The sequence below is a fragment of the Python bivittatus genome, unplaced genomic scaffold (assembly GCF_059951505.1).
Source record: "Python bivittatus isolate LINGU-HERP-01145 unplaced genomic scaffold, Pbiv_v1 ctg000020_np1212, whole genome shotgun sequence".
Lineage (NCBI taxonomy): Eukaryota > Metazoa > Chordata > Lepidosauria > Squamata > Pythonidae > Python > Python bivittatus.
Window position 1 is genome coordinate 35971414 of NW_028277030.1, and position 24087 is coordinate 35995500.

At 38.3% G+C, this 24087-nt stretch overlaps 1 protein-coding gene across 3 annotated transcripts; it reads right to left on the reverse strand.

Annotated features, from left to right (window-relative positions):
• Positions 1–27: 27 nt before the first annotated feature.
• CILK1 (ciliogenesis associated kinase 1) lies at positions 28–23265 on the reverse strand. Of its 3 annotated transcripts, none has more exons than XM_088136997.1 (15): positions 23113–23265; positions 20482–20553; positions 17795–18067; positions 17231–17285; positions 16011–16132; positions 15022–15101; positions 14086–14218; positions 12458–12629; positions 11609–11776; positions 10449–10751; positions 8595–8782; positions 7547–7689; positions 6052–6180; positions 5186–5314; positions 28–3869 (listed from the first exon to the last, which is right to left on the reverse strand). In XM_088136997.1, the coding sequence occupies exons 3-15, from the start codon at positions 17893–17895 to the stop codon at positions 3715–3717; spliced, it is 1878 nt and encodes a 625-aa protein (XP_087993123.1). In that variant the 5' UTR covers positions 17896–18067; positions 20482–20553; positions 23113–23265; the 3' UTR covers positions 28–3714. The 3 variants fall into 3 exon arrangements, with proteins under 3 accessions (XP_087993123.1, XP_025026934.2, XP_087993115.1); XM_025171166.2 differs by having other exon boundaries at positions 20320–20553; XM_088136989.1 differs by lacking the exon at positions 20482–20553.
• Positions 23266–24087: the final 822 nt, after the last annotated feature.

The window sequence follows — 24087 nt, forward strand, 5'->3', positions numbered from 1 at the left end:
ACAAAAATTATTAAATAATAATCAAACAACGTTTAAATAATTTTATTTTGGGAAGGAGTTTCTGAGATAGAAAAGGAGACAAGCACAACAACCCAAAAGAGAAAAAAATGGAGAATTTTCATTTCTCAGTTATACCAGCTTACTCAAATTAAATTTTAATACTTTCTACACATACTGTTCTCAGCTACAGGACGCAATACTTAAAAAAAAAAACAACCCAAAGTTTTCTATGGCTGCAATTATCTACAAGACATAGTAGATTTGTAGTGGCCATATAATAGCCTTATTCAACATTGATAAATTTGTACTGACAGAAGCATTAACAGATTAATTTTTATATCCTCCACAAATGGGTGAACAAGTATTGTTCAACGGGATGACAGAAACTTTGTTTACTCATAAGTAGATTCACAGGAATGTAGTAGGCATTACAATGAGTAATTATACTAAGGTTGGTTTAAATAAACGAAAAACAGACAAGTTTATGTTACTTTAAAATACATACAAATAAAGCAGGGGAGTATCTATTTTTCAGGTTCTTCTGAAAAAGTTTGCAGTTTTTATCTGGTATGTATAAAATTTTACCACTAATTAGGCAGCAGAAATGCCTTTTTAATGCATGTGTGTCCTTTGCAGTTGTTTGCTCAAATTATAGCAGATTAATTATTTGGGAAGGTGAGCATTAGAACCCTCAATCAGAGATTCCTTGTGAATAATAACCCTTCATAGACAGACATATAATATGTAATATCAGACAATATTAATCTCAATTCTGATTCAAAGCATATTTATTCAAAAGATGTTTAGAATGGCCATTGGGTTGTCCCTTCCCAACTCTGCTTGGGACTGTAGTCTAACTAAGAAAAAAATATGATCAAGTCTAGAAAACATAAAGCATAAACCTGTATGAGTTACTGGTGATTTTCATTCTGTTGAAAGGGGGAAAACTCATTTTAAAATACTACATATAAAAGTTTGTTTGTTGTTTTTGTTTTCAGCCTATTTCTAGAATAACACATTAATCAGTTGCTATAAAAATAGCATCACATTAGGGCTGTGCAATGGGTTAGGCCTGATCTGGAAGAGGTACTTTGGAATGTGCAGAAGCAGAAACACAACACCTGTCAGAGCCTCATTAAAACAACCACGGTGGTTTCCCCAATCCCCGGTTGAGGCAGATGGAACCGTAACGAGTCACAGAGAGGTGCGGTATTCGTGCTCCCCTGTATTCAGAAGTGTATCTTTCAAACTGAATACGAAGCACTGCACAACCCAAATACATACATCTGAAATCATCTCACTGGCACATACATTCTGAGCATTTTTGAAAAGATCACAGAATTTTAAAAATGGCTCAGGTTTATTTCCTTTCCAGGTTACTTCCTTCCAGAGAGAAAGAACTATTGAGGATGGTAGTGGAACAGAATGCTTTTGTGCATACTCCACTGTAAGATCGTATTCACTGTAAAATTATATCACTAAAATTGTTTCCCCACATAGAAAAACTAATGGCCAAATGTAGCTGGTGTTTCTAATTTCAGTTACAGACCATGAGATATTTTTAGATTGTGCAGATTCCTTACAGCCTAGAATAAGCCTAGAATCCAATACCAGTGTTGATTTTCTAGACGGGTAGGGGAGTTCATGTTTTTGTCTTCAGCATAAATCCTGATCAATTTATAGCACATCAGCTTTTGGGGGGGAAAAAAGCCTTGATCTCTTAGGTTCACAGGATAATGCTGGACCAGCCTTTTTGAAAATGCTACTTTCCAAGGCACTTTAGCTATCTTTGACGCTGACTCCTGTCTTCAGTAATCAGCTACAGTTGAACAATTACAATTTACAATTTACACTTACAGTTCAGCTATATACTCACTTCTCACAAGCTGAGCAGCACCAGGAAGAACTGTCTGCTGCAGCCCGTGAGGCAGCAGACATGCGACAGGATGTCAGAACGAATGCGTGTTTTTTTCCTGCTTTAATCTGGAGATCTCAGATCCAGCGCCAAAGATGGATACCTTGGCAACTATTGAACTAAATCCATCCTAATATGAAGGAGTTAACATATATGAACTACAGCTTTTCTATTTACAGTGTCTGCTTTATGAAGAAGAGAAGAAGAAAATAACATGCAACAGGCTGGGATGTCCAGAAAACGGCACTAAGAAAGAGACGCGGATGCGACATCCAAGACTTAACGGAAATGCTTGTCTGGGGTTATTATTTCTCCCTGAGTAGATACCGCCTCGGGTTTTCTCTGTGAATTGAAATGCATAGAGTATAATTCTTCCATTTTTTTTTTCTGCATAAGAAGAGAGAGGGCCACTGAACTTCAACAACTGGATTTTTTTCTTTAAAACAATGCACTATAGATTTTAAAACCGTTTTCCATCCCACAGCTCCAATCTTTCAATTTCCGTCTACAAAGATTTTATACTGATTTCTAGACAGGATGAAATTTAGTCCTAAAATTATACTATAAAAATAGGCAATGCCAACTTATTCCTGAAAGTAAGCCTCTAATTATATGAAAGATAATTTTTCTACTTAACTTTATACTGAAGCAACAAAATTGCATTTGGGAAAAGAAAAGCTAAGGAATTAAAAATAAAATGTAGGCTATGAATATATAAAAACCTTCAACTCTGATGCTGCTGCTGGTGTTTATTTTAATACTTTATTACTTCATTATATTACTCTACAAACCCAGCTTTGTCATACTTAATATTGCTTTAAATATTTTCCAAGGACTTACTACCCTACAAAACATACTGCTCACAACTGAAGCAGAATACCCTATAATAAATTTAGTTTTCACTGTGAAAAGAGGCTAGTGTTAAGTATGAAATGGCATGAGGTCACAACGTGGCCATCCTAATACATGACTGCACTAAGATCTCACTTCCATTATCAGTTTACTTAATCAGCAGAATCATGTAGTAATGCTTATTGTGAAATATACCAACATGTGACTGTAGATTTCCAGAGAAGTCTGACCAAATACTGCCCAGAATATAATTACAGCAAATGTCTTTTTCCCTGCCAAACATACATTTTACCACCTATATCCTAAAATTGTACAATCTGGGTCAAGAGTCTGCTCTGCTGATTTAATACACTGACCCTAATAATTCCCAGTCATGTAAAAGACAAAATGCCCAACTCATATTTTACTACAGGAAAATCAAGCTTAGTACCATTATTGTGGCTATTTAGTTATGGAGCTAACAGAAGAATGTAGATACTCAGTGGGTTATTTGTCCAACATACCATATTCAGAACTTAACTTATAGAATATTTGGTAAATGTCATTATTAACCGTATCTTAATTATATTAAATACTGCCTTGTTGCTACATTTATTCACTTATATAAAAATGTGGTCAAAAAAGAAAAAAAAACTTTTCTTTCTAAAAATTGAATTTCAAAGATTATCATTTAAAAAAGCTCCCAGAACCCCAAAAAAATAAAAATAAAATCCACAATTCTATGCTGATATACAAATGTGCATTGGTCCTATGAAAATAAATGCCTCAATCATAAAATAAAAACAATAAAAAAGTTACAAGTCTGCATTCAAATACATACAACTAAAAAGTAAACTCTCTTAAAAGGTCCTGAAATGTCTTGGTCATAGAAAATATGGACAGGAGAAATGTTACAGGAGACTGGGTGTTTAGCCAGTGTCATGAAGTGCGGGCTCCGATTCCGTAATTCAGCGGTGAGCAGCATATTTTGAAGACCAGTCAATCCTTCCGTGCACTGGTTGAACAGGAGGTGGGGGTGGCAGCAACCCTGGTGTGCTTTTCATAGACATATTAAATGATGGCCTCCCAATGTGAGGTCTGATAGTCTTCAGAGAACTGTATTCTACAAATGAAGAAGAAAAATATGTAAAAGAGAGCAATTTAAGGTGACAATCAGATGTAGAACTGGTTACTTTGACTAAAGGATCCTATTTCAAATTAAAGCATTGGATTCAGAATTCTGCGAATGGAACAAGACACTGTTGGGTCTTGGTTCATCCAAAATCTACTCAGATTTTGGCAGCGTTCTTCCCAATACAATACAGTTGGAGGGGTGATACGCCATATCAGAATGGGAAACAGGGCAGAATAGGAAACGGTAGGAAATAGCTCCCCTCCTTAGGAGAATAATTTAATTGGAAGGGAAGCAAAATGCTGGGTGTTTTTTATTAAAAACTGCAAAAATATGGTAGTGGTTTTATCTTATCTGCATGTTGGTTGCATCCTGTGTGATTGGTGGTGTTGATAGCTCTGATAGGCATCCCATCACACAGCCACTGGTCACACAAGTGTTAGCCTTCAAGGTAGTCCAGACAAGAAGCACCACCAGGAGTATCAGCACTATCTTTATTATAAGGTTACATTAAACAGAATCTTGCAAGACTGAAAGCATTTCTCCCCTCCTCTCTCTTTAGTCTCCGGAAAACTAGGGAGGGTCCCTTCTGAAATGCTTCCCAAGCTTTTCTCCCACCTGCGGATTGAGCTGCTTATCTGGGTGTTAATACACACCATTCAAAAGAGACTATACAAAATCTAAGAAGGAAACAAAAAGACTGGAACACATCCTCTCCAGCAACCAACACCCAGATAGGCAGGGACTAATACCAGACAAACAATCAAGCAGAAAACAATACCCTAATCAAGGAACTACCAAGGAGAAAACCACACCCCTACCAACACTAGCAGGGCAAGCTATTATATGTAAACAGGGAGCAAACCCCACACTCACTAGCACTGATGATGTTACCTAGTCAGGTAATGAAACGTCTGCAAGCAAACAACCAAGCTCAGAGAGCACCTGGGACTCCACAATTCAACCCTGAACTACAGATATTCTCTTCTATTGGAAGAGAACATTGTTCCAGCTATGTACAATAGCTTAAGGCACAACAGAGCATCCAATATGAGCATCTATATTTCTTGTTGGAGTTGACTGTCTAACACAGCAAGACAAAAATCTCCAAAAGAAAAGATCCCCTCAAAGCAGCTACTTCTATTATTAACATGGGACCTGCCTGGCTGGTTCCCCAGTTAACATCCAGCTGAAGCCCAAGGAGCTGTGACCTGTGAGGATTCCCCAAATGAAATGTCACAGATCCTAGAGCAGCGGCTTTACTATCATACTGCACAACATCATTTCCAGAAGCAAACACAGCTTACGAGAGGATGAGTCTGCAGGAGATGGATCAAGAATTGGTGCCAGCTGCACTCTCTGCCCAGCAGAGCCAACTTCTTTTTTCAGAAAGGAAGGGACATAAGCACCCATCAGCCCACTTGATCCTGTGCAGTCTAAAAGACATTACAAAAACGGGGATGCAGCATCAGTGCAGAAGGTCAAGATAAACATACCTTAGGCACCACAGACTACCTGCAATTGTTTATTTAAAGGGAACATCAGTTAATGCCAAGTCAAATTATGTTAGACACCGACATTTATTTAGTATAACTTCAAATGCAATCATTATTTCAACCAGCATAATAAACCCCAATCTTACATATTTTTGAGATAGATTTTAAAGATATTTTCTTATTACCCCATGAAAAAATACTTCATGCAATCAACCTCTGAGGTGACACTATCCCCGCTACTTTCATTAAAAAGGATGCTTATTGGAAGGCATTTTCCTTGTAAAAAAAACCCTGCCCACATGAAAGGATGTCATAGAGATAGCTTCCTTCTCTCTGACCAGTTCACCGAAAGCAGCAACCTATATGAAATATAATACAATAGTGATGGGCAAAGATTGTACCACATCCAGCAAACTTGTTGAACTCACAGGAAAGGGAATTCTGTTAATAAAATAAAAAAGAAGTGGTTTTTGTCATAATGATCTTAAACACCCAATTAACAGGAAATCAAAGACAGAATTATTAGGAAGAAAGTACCCATTGGACTCAGTCAGACTAAGAATGCATTTAAGATCTTGGTTCAGGGATCTTTTAGAAGTGTCCCATTCAGAAAACTGGTGGTGGGGATAAAAATGACTTTAGTAAATTCTTCAGAAGGTTTCAGTAATGCTTCTTACTGGTGTTCAGCCTGGTTATCCCGCTCGCTGTTGCAGACGTCTTTCTAGGCAAACTAGAACTTGGCCATGGATTAGGTAGGACAGAATCTTTGCTTGAACTGGAGACCAAATTATTCCTTGTGCTTATTCCTAAGGTCAAAACCAGACAGCTGTTAAAATGCTGCAGAATAGCATATACTGATATATCTTTTTCTATTCTATTTCTGTGCTATTGTAGTTCCCAACTGCTAACTTATTTGCAAATGTTACTGCCCGATTGGCACTGATTATTCTTCTTAGAAGGAATCCAGATGTTTGGACAGTTAATCGGTATAAGCTTTTAAAGAAAAGAAATAGATGTGCTGGAATAATGAAGAAATGGCAAAGTGGGCTGCTCAGAGACACAACTGTGCCACCTTGCCTAGTTAATTTAAATAGCTAGATAGCACAAAAATACTGTGAAAGCTGACCGCTGATTAGTACAAAAGATCTTCCTGTTGCCATCCTCAGTTTCCAACTAGATGATGACTTGCCAATGTCCTCCTGAGCTTTTGGGGGGAAATTTGCTCCAACACAAATGCACAGGATTGCATTCTGTCCAGTTTTGATAGATACAACATTTAGCTAGGATACCACCATGGCTTTGACTGAAAGGCTGTCAGATTGCAGTTGCTGACCTTGTATAGCAGGGTGAGCTATCTTCCACTAGCTAATGACTGTAATTTTTTTTTTTTTTTGAAGGAGGTAGTTAAGAGCCATGATGGAGGGAGATTTCATTGTCTGATTGGGGGGGAGGGGTTGTTCTGCTTTGTTTTGGGAGTGTTAAGCCAACAAAAGTTTACATCCTTTTAAAATGCTTTCTACCAAAAACTGACGGGAAATTCAGTTTCTGTTTCTCAGCTGTTTGTCAGCAAAATTTGGTGGTCTAATTTCTGGGAGCTAAACAAAGGTTAATGTTGCCTGTCTTTTGCAGGCTATATTTTGGCAATTTAGAAAGGGGAAAGGAACACTTGTGATACATTTTAAGTATTAGACAAGACCACTCTATGTTAAGCTATGAAACTCGACATACAGTTTGAGCAATTTGTTCCTTTGAAGTCCAGCATAATTCACAGGATTGCTGTGAAAGAAAACCATCTACTACCAAAAAACACATTGAGCACCTTGGAGAAAAGATGGGATAACACCATAAGTAATCACTGTTAGATGCTTTTGAACTGATCATAAACGGAGTAGATTTAATCAGTTAAAATATTTTCTTCAAAGTGCATGATAAAGGTATGGTTTGCACATTGTAGAACAAATTTATAACATTCTGAAAGGCCAGTTGTTTAGAACATCTGCTGCCATTTGGGCACATGAGTTAAGAAAATAAAAACATACCTTTATACAACAAGCAGTTCAAGGCTGTGAATTATATGGCACCCCCCTCCCCTTAATTAAAATCTATAGGCCATTTCCTATGAAATATTACAGTAAAGATTATGGATTGGGTTGGTTGATTTGTTTTACTAACCAGGTAAATACCTAGAATGTTTCAAGTAATGTTGTTTGGCTAAAGAAATTTGGCATGTTGGCGTGTCCTGTTGAAGATAGGAAGGTGCACTGTTTCCAGTCCCTGTGCTGGCTGAAGGTTTCAGATCCAAAATACTTTCAAATCTATAACCAAAACCAAATAACCAAGTTCAGACAGCACAACGCAATCCTCTATATCAATTCACATGTTTTTTTCCTGACCAAAGAAAGCTACCGTTAAATGCAATGGGCTTGATGCAAATTCCAACACACATTTTTCTGATGCTCAAATATAAAAAGTAATCACCTACTAAAACTGTTAATTCAGATCACATAGAAAAAAACACACAATGCCCAGATAACTTTTGCCCTGCTCCCCCACCAATAACACATACTCATTATGCAAGGTTACTTAGGAAGGAGTTCCCAGTGAAAAAAGTAGGACTCAGGTCTTAATAAATACACATGTAACTAAGTTGGCCTGGGAGTAAGCTCCACCAAGCTAAGTTGGATGCGCTTCCAAATAAACATGTGAACGATAAGGCTGAATAGCCATTGAATGAAGCAGTTTTAACCTTAATATTGAGAGAACTATGTATGTTAATTAAGCAAGATCACTATATGACACACAAATACATATTTACACAGGACACTGAAAATGTGATTCTTTTTTTGTGCCATTCATAGCTGTGTAGGAATATAAACATGGTGCCAATACAAGTTGTGCATTCATATTTCCTCAGAAAAAGGTATTACTAAGTTCAACTTTTACTTATCTTACATTAAGCAGGAATGGAATATAGCCTATACATCAGGGAGGAGCAATGTGTGGCCCTCCAAGGATTATTGAACTTCAGTTCCCATCAGCCCTAGCCAACATGGCTAATAGTTCACCATTATCAGGGAAGCCATATGTTGCCTATCCTTGTTTTTAAAAAATATATCATTAGGATAGGAATATAAGCATGCACATTTAGAGGGATACGAAAGAAAATAATTAAACAGACATATGCCTGTGTTCACATACACAAAGGAGATCCATAGCTTACCTACAAAGAGTTTCATCACTCTGCCCTTTGTTTTTAAAGTCAGTTCTGCTGAGGGAAGAATTCCTATCACTCTCTTCCAAATCATCCCACTCTTCAGAACTCTTTAGTGTTCCAGTAATGTGGCCCCATTTATGTCGGTTCTTTGGTTTGAGATCGCCATTGGATTTCTCTGTTGCAATGGCGGTTCTCTGTCAAAATAAAAGTACGTGAAAGCCTAAACTGCTTTGTAAATGAAAGAAAGTTGGGAATTATTCTCATGGATGGGCCTCCACATGTGATTTCTCATTCTCCTACAACTGCTATAATTTGGTCCCATGGTCACTTCCCTCTCTTGGTCTACTTCCCTCTCAAAAAATAAACCTATTGCAATTATATGAAAACAATTATTCAGACAGAATAGAATATGCACACAGAATACATGTACATAATTTATTCCGATCGAAGAACAGTTTCCCCAACAGAAAAAAGTTTCACTAGTTAGATATATTACAAGATATAGGTATCCCACTGATATGCATTATGAAGCATAGATCATTATTTGAAATGGCAACAGTAGTTAACATTAAAGCAGATATTAAACAGTATGAAAAGAAAGCTTATAAAGAGAGGTAAAAACAGCAGTAAACAAAGTTGGGCACAAAAACAACCACACTGAAAACCAATGTAATGGTTTATGCACATTTAATCCAATACATTACATGGGTATACAAAAACATCTCCAGTGGATTGGCCTTCTATCTCACAAATACTTTCCCATTTCTCTTCTGTATCTTCTTATTTCTAATAACATTAGTAACATTTTTGCAAATAGTAATGAAAAAGCCACATATATGGAAAAATCCTACTGGAAATAAAAAGGAAGATACAAAAGAGAAACACAAAACGGTTTGTGAAGTAGAAGATAAAGAAAAGTGGAAAAGGAGGATGGGATGTAGGTTGGAAAGATTCTGATTTGGTTTGAGGAGACAAAGTACAATCTTATCAGTGTTTCTACTACATTCATAGTTCATTTCAGATGATCCTCTAGTACCTGTGTGATGGGGAAGTACAACTGTATTAATTCTTCCTAGTTAACATATACATATAACAGGTATATGAATACAAAATGAATACTATGAACAGTGTGATCTGTGCCACAAATAAAATCTTTAGAACTGATCATAAAGTTTGGATGTGCTCACACTAAACTTGGACACGGGGATGTTTTTCAAATGTTTCCCCCACATGCTGGCACGCAATAACTTTGAAAAGATCATAGCACGTGAGCAGAGAAGGAAAATACATTCTTGGTGATTCACTGCAGCAAAGACACAGGTCGGTAATCAAACCAAGGCAATATAGTTTTAATTGTTGGAACATAGCCTCAAATAGCTGCTTTGCAACTGTTTTCATCTAAATTAGGTGTTCTCTGACCATTTAAAGATTACACACTTCTTTCCAGTTTTTATCTCAGCAACTGAACTAAACAGCAACTTTACTGTTTGTAGTTGGTGTATCTCAGCAAACAATACTCATCAACATAGTAAAGTTTACTCCACTTGATCTGCAGTAATTCAGCTCTAATGCACTACAACTCATCCTCTGGTAACTAGTTCCCAAGACTCCTCTAGAATAGCATTTGAGCAACTGCATGTGGCATCTGCCTGCTGACGGAGCGCTAACTGTAGAGACAGAAGGGTCCCCAAGGACAAAGGCAAACTCCTGGTGCGAAAAGAAATCTCCAAGTAGCCAAGCACTTCTTCCACTGTACTTAATCAGAACAACTTGATGTAGAAGCTATTCTGACTAAAAGTAACAGAGTAAGAGAACAATTGCACCTATCTTAAGGCAATGTGTTCAAAGTCTCTTTCTTACCTGCAGAGGAAGTTTGGTGTGAATTTCTGGCAAGGCCACCTGGCTTGGCTTGGCTTCCTTTAAGTGGTCACTCATTGAGGAGTCCGTTTTGTATGGGTAGGTCAGGGATTGGGAGGAATGGCTCTGCTGACATGGTCTCAATGAGAGGCCAACTTGTGCTTTAGGTGGAGGTGGTACTGGTGGAATGGGCTTAAGGTGGCTTTGGGCTTTATCAGGAAGGTCTCGCTGTTGCTTTCCCAACTCCCGAATACACTGAGACGGACCCAGTGCCTGGCCAACCTGGAAGTAAGGATATCGAAGTGCCTGAAATCCAATGGAAACATTCATTATTCAGTGAAGAAGGCCAAGCAACCAAACATGGATGGGGATAAGGGGATATTTTCAGCCTCAATAGCCAGAGCTGTGTATCCTGTAATTCTGAAGGGAAATGGGAAGGAAAAGATCAGGATATCATAATAGCAGCAAAATTCAGTTTCCAGAGACTTTCCATTTTTATGTGATTTTTTTTAAAAAAATAAGTTTCTTGAGGATACACTTTTGAATTGATGTGGCAAAAAAGTGTGACAAGATGTTTAGGAACAGGCATGAGTGAACTGTTGGCACTGACTTAACTCAAATGGATATTTTCCTGTGATCCTGCAGCTACCTTGCAAGCCTAGGGAAAGGTTCTTTTCTAACAGGTACAGTATGCACAACTACTCTGAAAAAATGTTTCAGATTTGGATCCAAAGTGCAGCACATCCCTGGCGAATACCAGTTGCTGGGGAAAAATTAGTGGGAGGGTGCTGTTCATGTCTTGTCCTGCCTGTGGGCAGGATGGTTTGTCCCTGTGGGGAGCTGAATGCTCAGCCAGGTAGCAGACATCATCATATGTTCTGAGAAAATGAGATGGTGCATTGATATAACAACTGCAAGAAGTACTGAAGAAAACGTGGTAGCAGCAGCAAATATAGAGATTTACGTTGACCCCGCATGAGATAATAAGGACACTGAGCTGGGGTTGGTAGCAAAACAAACTCATCAGTGGTCAGAACCAGGAGCAGGCAAAAAGGTTCTGCACCTTTTCCTCTTTGATGGTTCCTTCAGTCCTGAGGAAGACGGTTTGCTATGCTATCAGCAAGTATTATGTATAAAGAGCTGTTTATAAAAGAATATCAAACCTGGCTGGCAGTTGGCCGCTTTTTGGGGTCCCACTGCAGCATATCTCTCATGAGTTGTATGGCCTCACTGCTTGCATTAGGGATGAGGGTCTTCAGGTTATTTGGTACACACTGGGGCCACCGGAAATGCATGGTGCCTGCAAGCTGGTAGCCTTCAGGCCAGTCATTCTGAAAAGGATTAAAGAGGCCTGATGTTAAGGGAATTGTTGTAATATTACTGCAGCCTTACATGCACACTACAGGTAGTCCTCAACTTAGGATGGCAATTGAGACCAGAATTTCTATTGCTAAGTGATGTGGTTGTAAAGCGTGACTGCACTGCTTAGTGACAGCAATCCCTGCAATCTAGTTACCATTGTTAACCTAACCCCATGATTAACCTAACCCCAAGTCAAGTACACATAAATAAAGAAAACATATACACAATGGTGAAAGAATACTATGCATGGGATTTCTTGGTGAGAAATACTGAATAGCCCAAAAATTACAGTGGGAAATAGTTATAGGAACTCTTATGGGAAATAGTCTTAAAAACAAACATTAGAATAATAATGAAGACAAATATGAGCAATCTCGGCATGTCTTCTTCCCAAATGCTAAGTCCCACTGAACTCACTTAGTTTCAAATAAATATGCATATGATCAAGAGATACAATATACGCTCTCTTGTTTTTTCATACAGCGCGTCATTATTGTATGTTGATAAACTGGAGTCATTTTAATTGTCTGTCTGGTATGAATATAGCGTAATAGGACCTGTAATGTACTGAGAGAAAGAAAAAGTCCATAGAAGCTATTCATGCCTGCAATGTTCCATACACAACAAAGACCTGGTTCTCATTTAGCTACCTTTTTCGGTGTTCCCAGTACTTGGCAAATTTTGAAAATAGTATCAATTTCACTGGCCCCTGGAAAGAGTGGCCTGAGTGTGTAAACCTCTGCCATGATGCAACCAACGGCCCAGATATCAATGGGAGAACTATAGTTAGTGGATCTCAAGAGTACTTCAGGAGCTCTGTACCTGAAAGCCAAAATCAAGCAAAACAGCAGTTTTTTTTTTTAAATGAACTACAGCAATCAAAGCAGTATACAATACAGGACACCGACATCATGAATGTCCAACTCTCACTGCCCACACACTGCCCGTTCCTTACTCAAGGTAACTAGCTATAGTAATTACACTGAACTGTTTACTTACTTACTTACTGTTCCATCAGCGCTTAGGGTTTTCTCATCTCATTCTATGGCCTTTTTCATATATTGTGTTAAGCCATTCACTGGATTCACACATAGTTCTAATCTATCACATTGTTAAACAGAATTTATGGAAGGACTAAATATGGTTCATGCCTTGTGCTAAGTCAAAAGTGGACAAACTGGATTATGGTAGTGCAAAGTACCCAGCCAAGTGATTGGAAACCAGTTTTAGGATTCAGCCTCTGGGGTAAAATTAAACAACAGTGGTTTATTCAATAAACCGCAGTTAAGCAAAACATGGTTTAAGACAATGAGTGAACACAGCCTCTGAAGTTGTATACCACAAAGTACCCATGAACCATTATGCATCTGTAGTTGTTTAACCATCTCTAATTCCATGTAGTCATGGAGAAAATCTATCTCTGTGGTTGCTAGGAATCGAAAGCAACTTGATGGCACATCAATCAATCAATCAATTCCATGTAAACTGGATGAAATAAAATCAGTGGAGCCTACAAATGTGGAGCGAATATAAAATGCCTTGGATTCACTGCAAGTTAGTAAGTGCTTTCTCTATTGAAAATGTTGAAGTCCCTGTGCTAGCAGGCAAGGAAAATTTTGTTGGTGAAAGAATCTTCAGAATTTTCTCCAGACAGAAATGCTATTCCCATTTACAATTGCAATATTCTGTATAGTTGTGCAAAACTTGAGAAGTTCTGACAAAACAAGCAATTCCATGAATAGAGTGGCTTCGTCCATCATATCTGCTAGAGTGATTAGCCTACTTTTCATTAATTTCAAGGTGCGCTGCTAAGATCAGCTGCAAATAAAGCTCCACCATGTCCTTTAGGCAAGTAATGCCAATTTTATCCCAAAGATAAAATTTCCCAAAGTTTCAAATTCACTACGGCTGAGCCAGGAACAAATTGGCAGAGCTCTCAAGAGCAGCTAACATCATGGAATCAGTGGTACAGAGCTGATTTTGAAATACTGAAGTCCTGACATGGAAGTGCTCATATTGGGGCCAGCTTTCTTCTGCATAGCTAACCAATTCAGCTGGGCCTCCTGGTCCCCCATGTAACATTTTGAGGGACTGGAGAGATTGCTACAGAAAGGAGGGGTACTGCCCTTTTTTACCAGCCCTGTTGTATATGCTCAAAGCTGGATTCCACCTCAATGGAATTGAACTTACCTGATGGAAACAAGAAAGGAAATTCAAATAAATGTGTCAGTAAGAATCACATTTATCCAAATATTACGATTCTAACTTAAGTATTTACCACCGCGTAGATACATAGTCTGTGTAGGGAGGTCTGGATCTAATTTCACGTGCAAGCCCAAAATCTGCTATTTTCACAAGTTCTGGTCCCATGCAAAGGAGATTCTCAGGTTTTAAGTCCCTATGGAAAAAACCTGTTTGAAAGTGCAAACACTGGTTAGCCTTTTCTCTAATTCCTCTACTTAGTTTTCACATTATAGAACTCTTAAGAATTACAAAAATGAACTGCTCAGAAAACCTCAAACTGCAATGTCACTTATGTAATACTTGACCTCCATTCTTCCTTTCACTAGGCTGAGGGTTTTTTCAAATTAGAAAATTTTATTTGGTTATGCTTTATGTTTTGAGGTAAAGATCAGAACAAATGTTTTACTTTTGTTTTAATAAGCATGAAAATGAGTATTTCTGAACAGAAAGCAAAAATAGTTACATTTACTATGTATAGACTGAAAGGTTCCAAGGTTTTATACATTAAATATTTAAAATTTAGAATGATACTAACATGTTGTTACTATTACAGCCTGTAGCAATTAATAGCATCAGAGATGCTACAGACTACTAGCAACACAACTTGCTATATTCTCCCATTGCAACAATCCTGACAGCTTGACTTGAAAATGGCAACGCTGTTGGGATGGCCAACTCTTAATCCTTTAACATAGCAGGAGATCAGTTTAATAACAGAACAGCTAAATCAGATGTAAATAACACATTTTGTACAGTGTAGCTCTATGTAAGCTGACCTGAAGTCAGTTCTGTTGATTTCTATGAGAACTATCATCAAGAAATAACTATTTACTCAACAATAGTAAATAGTTTAGAAAACTTTTCAAAAACCTTGGTGATGAATATTGTTTAGTTCCCTGAACCCAAACAAGAAATATTTGCCCAAATATTTCTGAGATATTCCTTCTTCTCTATCCAGAAGGAATCTTACCGTGCTTATGTATGAATGCAAGGCCTTGAAGAATCTGATACATAATATTCCTGACAGTGGATTCTGGAAACAATTTGTTCCTGTAAAGCAGAAACAAAAGTCATAGTTTATATTCACATATGGGGTTTCTTATCTGCAGCCCCTTCCTGAGTGCAGATATATTGGGAGGGTATAAATAGAACACAATCAGATTAGCTTATACATTCTGAAATGGTTTTGTTCCAGAGAAAGTCTTCTTCTATTTATTTATTTAGGATACTTACATGCAGCTTTACTGTTATTTATGTCTTATAAGCAACTGATGGAAGATTCTTACAGTAACTTACTCAACTTCAGAACAAGGATGGAAATACCATGGTATCCAGAGTGCCAGCCTACTAGTTGAGCATTGGCATCAGCTCTTGATATCCTTGGGCACCTGGTGAGATTACAGCAGAGTCTACTGCTGATGCAAGCCCAATAAATAAATTTTAAATAAATAAATATCTCTAGCCTGGACTCCAAGGATGATGGAAAACTGAAATGACAGTTCAACACAGCTGGTGTTACCATTACTCAGAAGTGCTAACTTAAAGTAAGCCCTGAGAATATCATTCTGCCTAGGCTACATGAAGTATAGGACTTATTATTATTACTGTATCCCACCTTTTATTTATCTTTATATATATATTCTGAGCAGTTCTCATTAAGTAATTCTCCAGTAAGAGAGCATAGCTTAGCATTCTACAGTACTAGAAAGCTAAACTTCTCATTCCAGAATAATTTAAATTATTGGTTCTATCTCCTAACCTAATGGTTTTGCTGACCCTTGAATTGGTTGTTTTATTTCATGCCTTGCTGAGAGCTACAAATTATAATTTTTATCATCCATTACCAGTGTGTGGAGGGCTGTTAGGAGTTTTAGTTTAAGAACATTTGGGAAGCCAAATGATCTCTCCCTCTTTTTCAGGTAATGCCATTGAAATGTGTTTGTGAGAAAAGCAACATACCTTTCTTTCATTAACTGATAAAGGTTTTCCTTCATATACTCAAATACAAAGTACAGATTATCATTTTCTCTGATAACTTCTTTTAGTTTTACTACATTGGCATGGTTGAGTTTCTTCAAGGACTGGAAAAAAAACAGAAAACTATTAAAGACACTGTGACAAAGCAGGCTTCAAGATAAGTGACAATGAGTCTTTGTTCCAGAAACATAATTTAACATGCTGCTAAATTTAAATATGACTCCATTTTTTAAAAAAAAATCAAACTCAGACCTCTAGAACTGGATGTGCACAATGCCCTAGTCCTGCAAGTTGTGTGCTGATGGCAATTAGCACAGCTCACTTTTCAGCACCAAGGAAGCCAATTTCCCTGCAGGGATGTTTATGCAGGGAAAGATAATATCTAACCATAAGCTTTTGACCAAAACTCCTTCCTACTCTGAAACAAGACAGTACAAACATTGCATATTTGTACGCACAGCCTCAGATTCTTTCTTCCACATCTTCCCATTATGCCTACTATAGATTCGCCAATTATCGTTAATTTTTCACAAACAGCTATTTTGTCATTTAGATGCTTACATGCCAGCTGCTAGGCAATGGATATGTCACCCAACTTCACAAGAGTCTTAGGAGGCAGGTCAGTAGATCTCCCTTTTCATAGCTAGAGAAGGAACAAGCATCTTACCAAACCTACCTCAGCTTGTTCATGAAGCAGCTATGACCTGAAGAGCACAAATGACTTCAAAGTAACCCTAGGAAAAATTATCTGAAGCCTAACATGAATGCAAGTTTATAAGCATAGATATGGTCACACTGGAGCTGCAAACCCATATAGCTGTTTTGCAATAATCCTATGGACAGGATTCCAAATTCCTATTAATTCATGGGTGCATGATGGGAAATCTGCAGCTGCATGTATTTGTCATGCTTTATTTGGCACTAATTTCCAGTTGTCCTTCCCATCTACTACTGATCACCCAAATCAAATGTGTAACAGTCACCACCTACAATTTAAATGTAGCACTCAACTTTTACCTTTGAAGTATTCTGAAGAAAGTCTGTTCAATTTTCTAGTATCATTTATAAATAGAAACAGCATAGGACTTACTTCAGGAAAAAAAAGGTCTTAGAAAAACAAAATGCAGGTTACAACATTGCACAGTTGATTTAAAATCCAAATTCCTTCAATGATTTTAGAAACAGAAGGAAGTGACAAGTACCTTGACTTCACGAAGATTCATGCATTCCTCCCAGGAATAAAATTTCCTCTTCATCCTGCAGAAGGAACAAGAAATCTACTATTGAACACAATTTGTATTCCAGTTCCATTATGACATAAGACTAGAGAAAGCCATAACAACCACAGATCTACGAAACTGTGTAACTGATTCTGTATGTTTTTTCTGGTCGTTTCTCAAACATTAGTTTTCATTTCTAACATTAAGAGGACTTTCAAAAACAGATTTTCATGTGGTGTGAAAATTGAATTATCTAAGAGGGGAAATAGTCAAAAAGCCATTTGGCATGCCCAACTGTTTGAAAATCAACCTCAAGGTTAGTATAATTGAAAATCTGAGTTTTTATTTTACTGGTTTCAAAATAAATTAAGTACCGATTTTCCCAACTAATGGATCAATTTTGCCTTGACAACTAGAAGCAATAGCCTTGTGTTAAAATAAGCAAAGTCTGAACCACAGTTTCAGAAACATGAACACGTGTTGTTATCTAATGCTTAAATGTGTTATGTAGGATTAAAAGAACAGCAATTCAAAAAGGTCTCTTACCTCTTAATGGCAATCAACTCTCCTGATTCAATACTTCTTCCTAGGAGGACAGAGCCATATGTCCCATCTCCCAGCTGTTTGATAGTTGTGTATCGATTCATGATAGGGATCCTCCAGAATGCAATCTCATTTCAGTCCTTGGCATGCTCTTTGCTGCAGACAAAGCATTTCCCCTCAGAATGAAGCCAGTTTTTCCAATGGCAGCACAACTCCAAAGTATCCAGGATTTTGTGAATGTTGCCAAGCTCATATTTTCAGGGATTGTCTTTTGGTCTGTGAAAATAAGGAAAATTTTTCATCACTTTGCAAGCCCCACAGTATAAAAGCTCTTATTTCTCTAGATGATCATCATCTGAATTCTTTTTAGTTTGCTAAACAGAAGGATCAAGCTATAGATGACCCTTGAATAAGAGTGCAAGTATGCTAGTGGGAGACAGTTCACATGAATTTTACTATCATTTAGAATTGCATCAGAAAAGGATAACATAATAATAAAGGGTACAGGATCCCTAACATATATTCTTAAAACACAAATTAATGATAAGAACTAAAGTATTTCCTGGTCAAAGTTCAAACTTTAATTGACAAGAATTTTTCACAATCACAAAAGCAAGATTTTTTGAAAAGGCAGATCTGAAGATACTAGATATAAATGAGCAAAGCTGCCACAAAAATGTAAATGATCAGTGTGATTCTGAAGACTTTATATACTAATATATTAAGTCTACTAACAAAACTACCTGTCCCCTTCACAGTTACAAAACAGAGTTGAAAAAAAGACTTGTTAGTTTCTCTCATCTACCCTCTGTCAATTATATTCTCTACTTTTGATGACACCAGCTCACTTTCAGGAAGGTTGAATACAGTTTTCAATATTAAAAAAAGTCTGAGCAAAACTTGGAAGTACAGTGGTACCTCTACTTACGAACACCCCTACTTACAAAATTTTCGAGATACGACCAGCTCCGGCCCCAAAAATTTACCTCGATGTGCGAACTCTGCCTTGAGGTACAGCCATTTTTCCACCCTGACATGTGGTCCGCGGCCATTTTTCCGTCCTGACACGTGGTCTGCGGCCATTTTTCTGCCCCTGACACGTGGTCCGTGGGTGTTTTGCCGCCCCGCCGCACCCCTGACGCGTGGTGCGTGGGCGCATTTCCGCCTCTGACGCGTGGCCCACGGACGCCAGAACGGATTAACGGTAATTACATCGAACCTTATGGGAAAATTTGCTTCGGGGTACAACCAAATTCGGAGGGCGGAACAGATTAACCGTAGTTACATTGAACCTTATGGGAAAATTTACGATCAGAATCATGGACCTGGTACCTCTACTTACGAACTTAATCCATTCCGTGACTCAGATCGCAAGTCGAGTTGGTCGCAAGTCGAGGCAAATTTTCCCATAAGGTTCAATGTAAATACGGTTAATCCGTTCTGCCCTCCAAATTTGGTCGCACCCCGAAGCAAATTTTCCCATAAGGTTCAACGTAATTACCATTAATCCGTTCTGGCATCCGCAGACCACGTGTCAGGGGTGGAAAAGTGCCCGCACGCCGCCCGGCGGGGTGGCAAAACGCCCGTGCGCTGCGCGTCAGGGGTGGAAAAGCGCCCACGCGCTGTGCGGCGGGGCAGCAAAACGCCCGCACGCCGTGCATCAGGGGCAGAAAAGCGCCCATGCGCCATGCGTCAGGGGCGCGGCAGGGCGGCAAAACGCCCGCGGATCACGTGTCAGGGGCGGAAAAATGGCCGCAGACGTGTCAGGACGGAAAAATGGCCGCGGACCACGTGTCAGGGTGGAAAAATGGCCGTACCTCGAGGCGGAGTTTGCACATCAAGGTAAATTTTTGGGGCCGGAGCTGGTCGTATCTTGAAAATTTCGTAAGTAGGGGCGTTTGTAAGTAGAGGTACCACTGTACTTGGAAGATTAACAACCTTCATGTTTGTTTTCTTATAACTATAAAAACTCCATAATATTATTAATATTATTAAGAGATTAGTCAGTAAAATAGATATTTGAGAGTACAGTGAATTTGCTGTATAAGAAATGTATATGTTTTCAAGCTATTTTTCATTTCCCATAATGAATATAATTTACTCAAGGCAAATTATTTTTCATTGTAAAAGAGAAGGCTATTAAAGACACATCTACCTTTGTTTAGAAGGATGCCTACGCTATGTAATTAGGTATTCAGGATACTTTTTACAGAAGTAGCAAACATCACAATCATTAAGGCTACCAAAGGGCTGACACAATTGACACCATCCTGTGCCTAGTCCACAGAAAGAAAAGATGGGAAGCCTTCAGTTTCACTTCATTGCAAGATGCTCTCTGCCAGCACTGCTGCTTCCTTTCATCACTTTGCTACCTCTGAAAGTTTCTCTGCCCCCTGGATTAGGCTGGTTCCAGAACTCCAGATTCTGATCTTTAGCCTCCATGTGTCCTCCTGGCTGCATTCCAACTTTTGCATGCCAGTCAGCTAAAGCTGTGGTTGCTGGACTCATTAGAACAAGTGTTTGATCACCTGGAGCTTGTGCTGCCTCTTGCTCTTCTCCTATTCCTCTTTTGGTTCACATTCCTCCAGGTAGGTCTGAGAGAGAAGTCACTTCTTCTACCTAGAAAGCAGAGCTGAAGACTGAATGGAGAGGGCTTTTTCCAGGAGAAAGGAAGAAATCTTAAGCTCTACCTTCTTGCTAGAAGAGGTGGAATTAACTCTTTCCCGTCAGGTTCATCTTTGGTCATTGAGAAGAGCCAAATCCTATTGGAGACAAGTTGATTAATTTGTTATAAGGAAAAATTAAAAACAAAAATTGGAAGCAAAATTGTTTCCATTCTTTTAAAATGGCAACCTCTTTGAAACCATTTTTCTGGTATTTTAATTAGAAAAATGTATTTTTGAATGTAGAAAAATGCTAGATATATGGCATTATATGGCATATAATGATCAGCTCTACATAATAAGAACAATAAAACTTTGACAGCGGAGACTGAAAGGCTCACATGGCCAAGTCTGATATTCAGATCTTCCTAGTTATAGATAGGCTGAGGTATGCAACTGTGCCTGCCAGCAATGAAATGGTGCTAAACTAGGTGTATTTAATAGGATTTTAATTACTGCTATAGCTATTTAAATCAGTGGTACATAATTTACCAGTAATTTACTAGCATTGTAGCCTTTTAAGTGACCTCTTAGTATTTATTTATTAGTATTGTGGCCTCTTGTTTTTATAGCTCCAGGGAAGCAGCAAAAACAGGAAATGGGATAAAGAATCTTCCCGCTAGCAGAGGATTCCTTCTGTTCATGGTAGCTTTTCATCCAATGGAAGAATCTTGCTGCTGGAATAATCTATCATGTTCTTCTAGCTCTGCTTAAGAGTAGCAGTTTTCTACCTCTCCCACTAATTATTCTGTCAAGGAGCCTGGGTGCACCAACTATTTATTTATTTATTTAAAACACTTACACGGATGCCCATCTTATATCCAATAGCCCTGGGCGGCTCACAGCAAAAGCAATAAAACAAAAAGAAAGCAATAAAGCTAACATCAAAACTACACCTCATGGCACCCCAAGCACAACACTCCCCTGTACATTTGCTGGGCTCCAATCTCACTCTAGCCCAGTGCCTTGATGAGGACCCAGCTCTTCATAGCCTCCTGGAAGGTTAAAAGGGTGGAGGCCTACTCAGGAAGGAGGTTGTTCCACAGGGCAGGGCAGAGGCAGAGAAGACACACTGCCTAGGTCCTATTAGCTGACAACATTTAAGAGAAGGGACTTGGAGTATGCCTACTCTATCTGACCTGGTGGGATGGGCAGACACCCCCAGGGAGAGGGGTTCCACAAATAATCTGGTCTCGTGCCACTCAGGGCTTCAAAGGTGATAACCAGCACCTTGAATTGCACCTGGAAAGAAACTGGAAGCCAAGGCAGCATGCACTGCAGCAGTGTAATATGGGCAAATATATAGACATAAAGACAAAAAGGCAATTTTTGCCAAGGAGGAATTTATATATTTACATGCATTCTGGTATTTCTCAGTTAGGATAAGTTTTTATTATATAAAACTGCAGAAATACTTTTGATTATCATTTTTACCACTATAAGTGCAAAACATGTACAAAATTAATAAACCAAAAAGTTGTGATAGTTCAAACAAGAAGCCTGCAGTTGTGTTTCACTAAATTGCCCCAATCAAAAGAAATCAAATCACTAATCACTCATTACACAGAAATGAGGGTGGTAAGGCATTGCATCTAATTTCTTCCAAACTCTTTTTCTGATTTCCACCTATGAAAGGGGTGGAATCCAATGAAAGGGGATATAACTAACTTCTCTAGTTGGGAAGCAGCAAGAAGTCTAAGGTCTGCTTAGAATCAGGCAAACGCAACCCCTCTCAGCCCATCTGCTACAGAAACATCACTTCCTTTTTGACCCTTCTGACGACATCAGCCTTTCCTGACACTGGAAGTAGCCAATCTCAGTGGCTGGTAGTGATTGGAGTTCTTTCTCAGTCCCTGGAAGAAGAAATGTATGGCTTTCAAAAGCTACCCTAGGATTGTGAAGTCACACATTTGGGCCACAAGTCTAAGAGTTGTAGAAGTGTGGCACAAAGAGAGTTTCATATTAAATTTATAGGAGGTAATAGCTCCTATAATTGCTTTTAAGTACATGTAACATGATTAAAAAACATTAGAAAAAGTGACAGAACAAATTGCTTAATAAATCTCATTATCTCAATATTCTTTGAATAATGTAGCATTTACCATTTTAAAAAAAATAAACATTTATATTTCTAAAATTCATCAAGGCGTATCCACTCTGGTAACGAAAGAGACATTTGTATTAACAGATCAGTAGCAAATTAACATATTTAAAGGTTGCAGATGTTTAAAAGTATTAGCTTTAGAATCTTTCTGATAATAGAGATCTAATCTGAATGCTCCCACAAGTACTGAAATTTCCTACATCAAAATCTATAATTTAGCGGGGAAAAAACAGTTTTAACTATTCATAATACATGCCACAAAGTTTCTGCTTCCAATTGTATTATTTAATCAGGCCCAGAGACATAACTCAATCCTGAGAATTTTGACCATAAACAAAGACGGGAGGATTCACTTGAACTTCTGAAGCCCCAAACATATCATATCTGAAGGATGATGTAAACAAGCTTACATCAGTGTTCCAGATGAAGTCTATTAGTTCTACAGTACATACAACCTTTCAGGAGGTTGCAATGGCTACAATTAAGGAATTCATCCTCAAGAAAGAAAGAAAAAGTGAGCACCAGAAACTAGAGTCTCAAAGGTTATTACAAACCGTGCTAATAGAAGCTGTAGATTCTTCCATCAGAGGGAAAACAAAGCTGAGAAGGATTCAGTGCATTCAGATGGGCAAGAAGGATATTTCCGCCCAAGAGAAAAATGCATACACAAAAGGAAAATACAGCCACATTGGAGGACAACCAGGAGCTTTCCCTGGTGAAAGTAACTCAGCAGCTCCCCCATATGGCCTTTCAGCAGGTCTGCCTGGAGTGCTGTGTAATTTTTTTTTTCCTAGAGCAGTAGCAAACCCAATACAAATAAATTTGATCTGAAGGAAGGTCTATGAAAATTCTGAAATTGTTTTCAGAGGGTTTAATCTGAAGTATGTAAGTGGGAAAAGGCCTCAGCACATATACAAAATAGTGTACTTTTATCAGTGGGTTACTGCAGCCAACATAATGCAGATTTGAAGTCAACCCAGTTTTTTTAGACAGACTTGAGCCTCAGAACCCATTCATTGTAGTATTTTACGATTGCGCAGAACAGCATCAGACTGTATTCTATGCTATGAACATTGCTGCCACCAGCAATTTACAGAATATTTTATAGGTTTAACAATATAGGATAGGTCACTACCTCAAGCAGGGTAGGAACTGAAATCTAACAAAAGAGAGAAAACTAAACAAGAATAAGAAGATAGCGTCAAAAGTAATGATGGGATAAAGTTGCACTCCACATATTAAGTTTTAGCTTCAGTAAAGAATGAAGGCAGAAAATGCAATTTTGGAACGTATCCTTATTTGGAAGTATAGTACATCCCACTGTGTCTAGTAAATGCATTACGTACGTGTTAAGCTATTCTACTTTTCTCTATAAAAATAGTGACAAGATCATACGACTATGTAGAAATTCTGCTAGTGCAGCCTAAAAACTGAAGTGGTATTTGAGTGGTCCTAGGGCATACAGGCACTGCCCAGACTATCTTCCTCTTTCCCATCTGTGAATTAAGAAAGGCGAAAATACCAGAAAT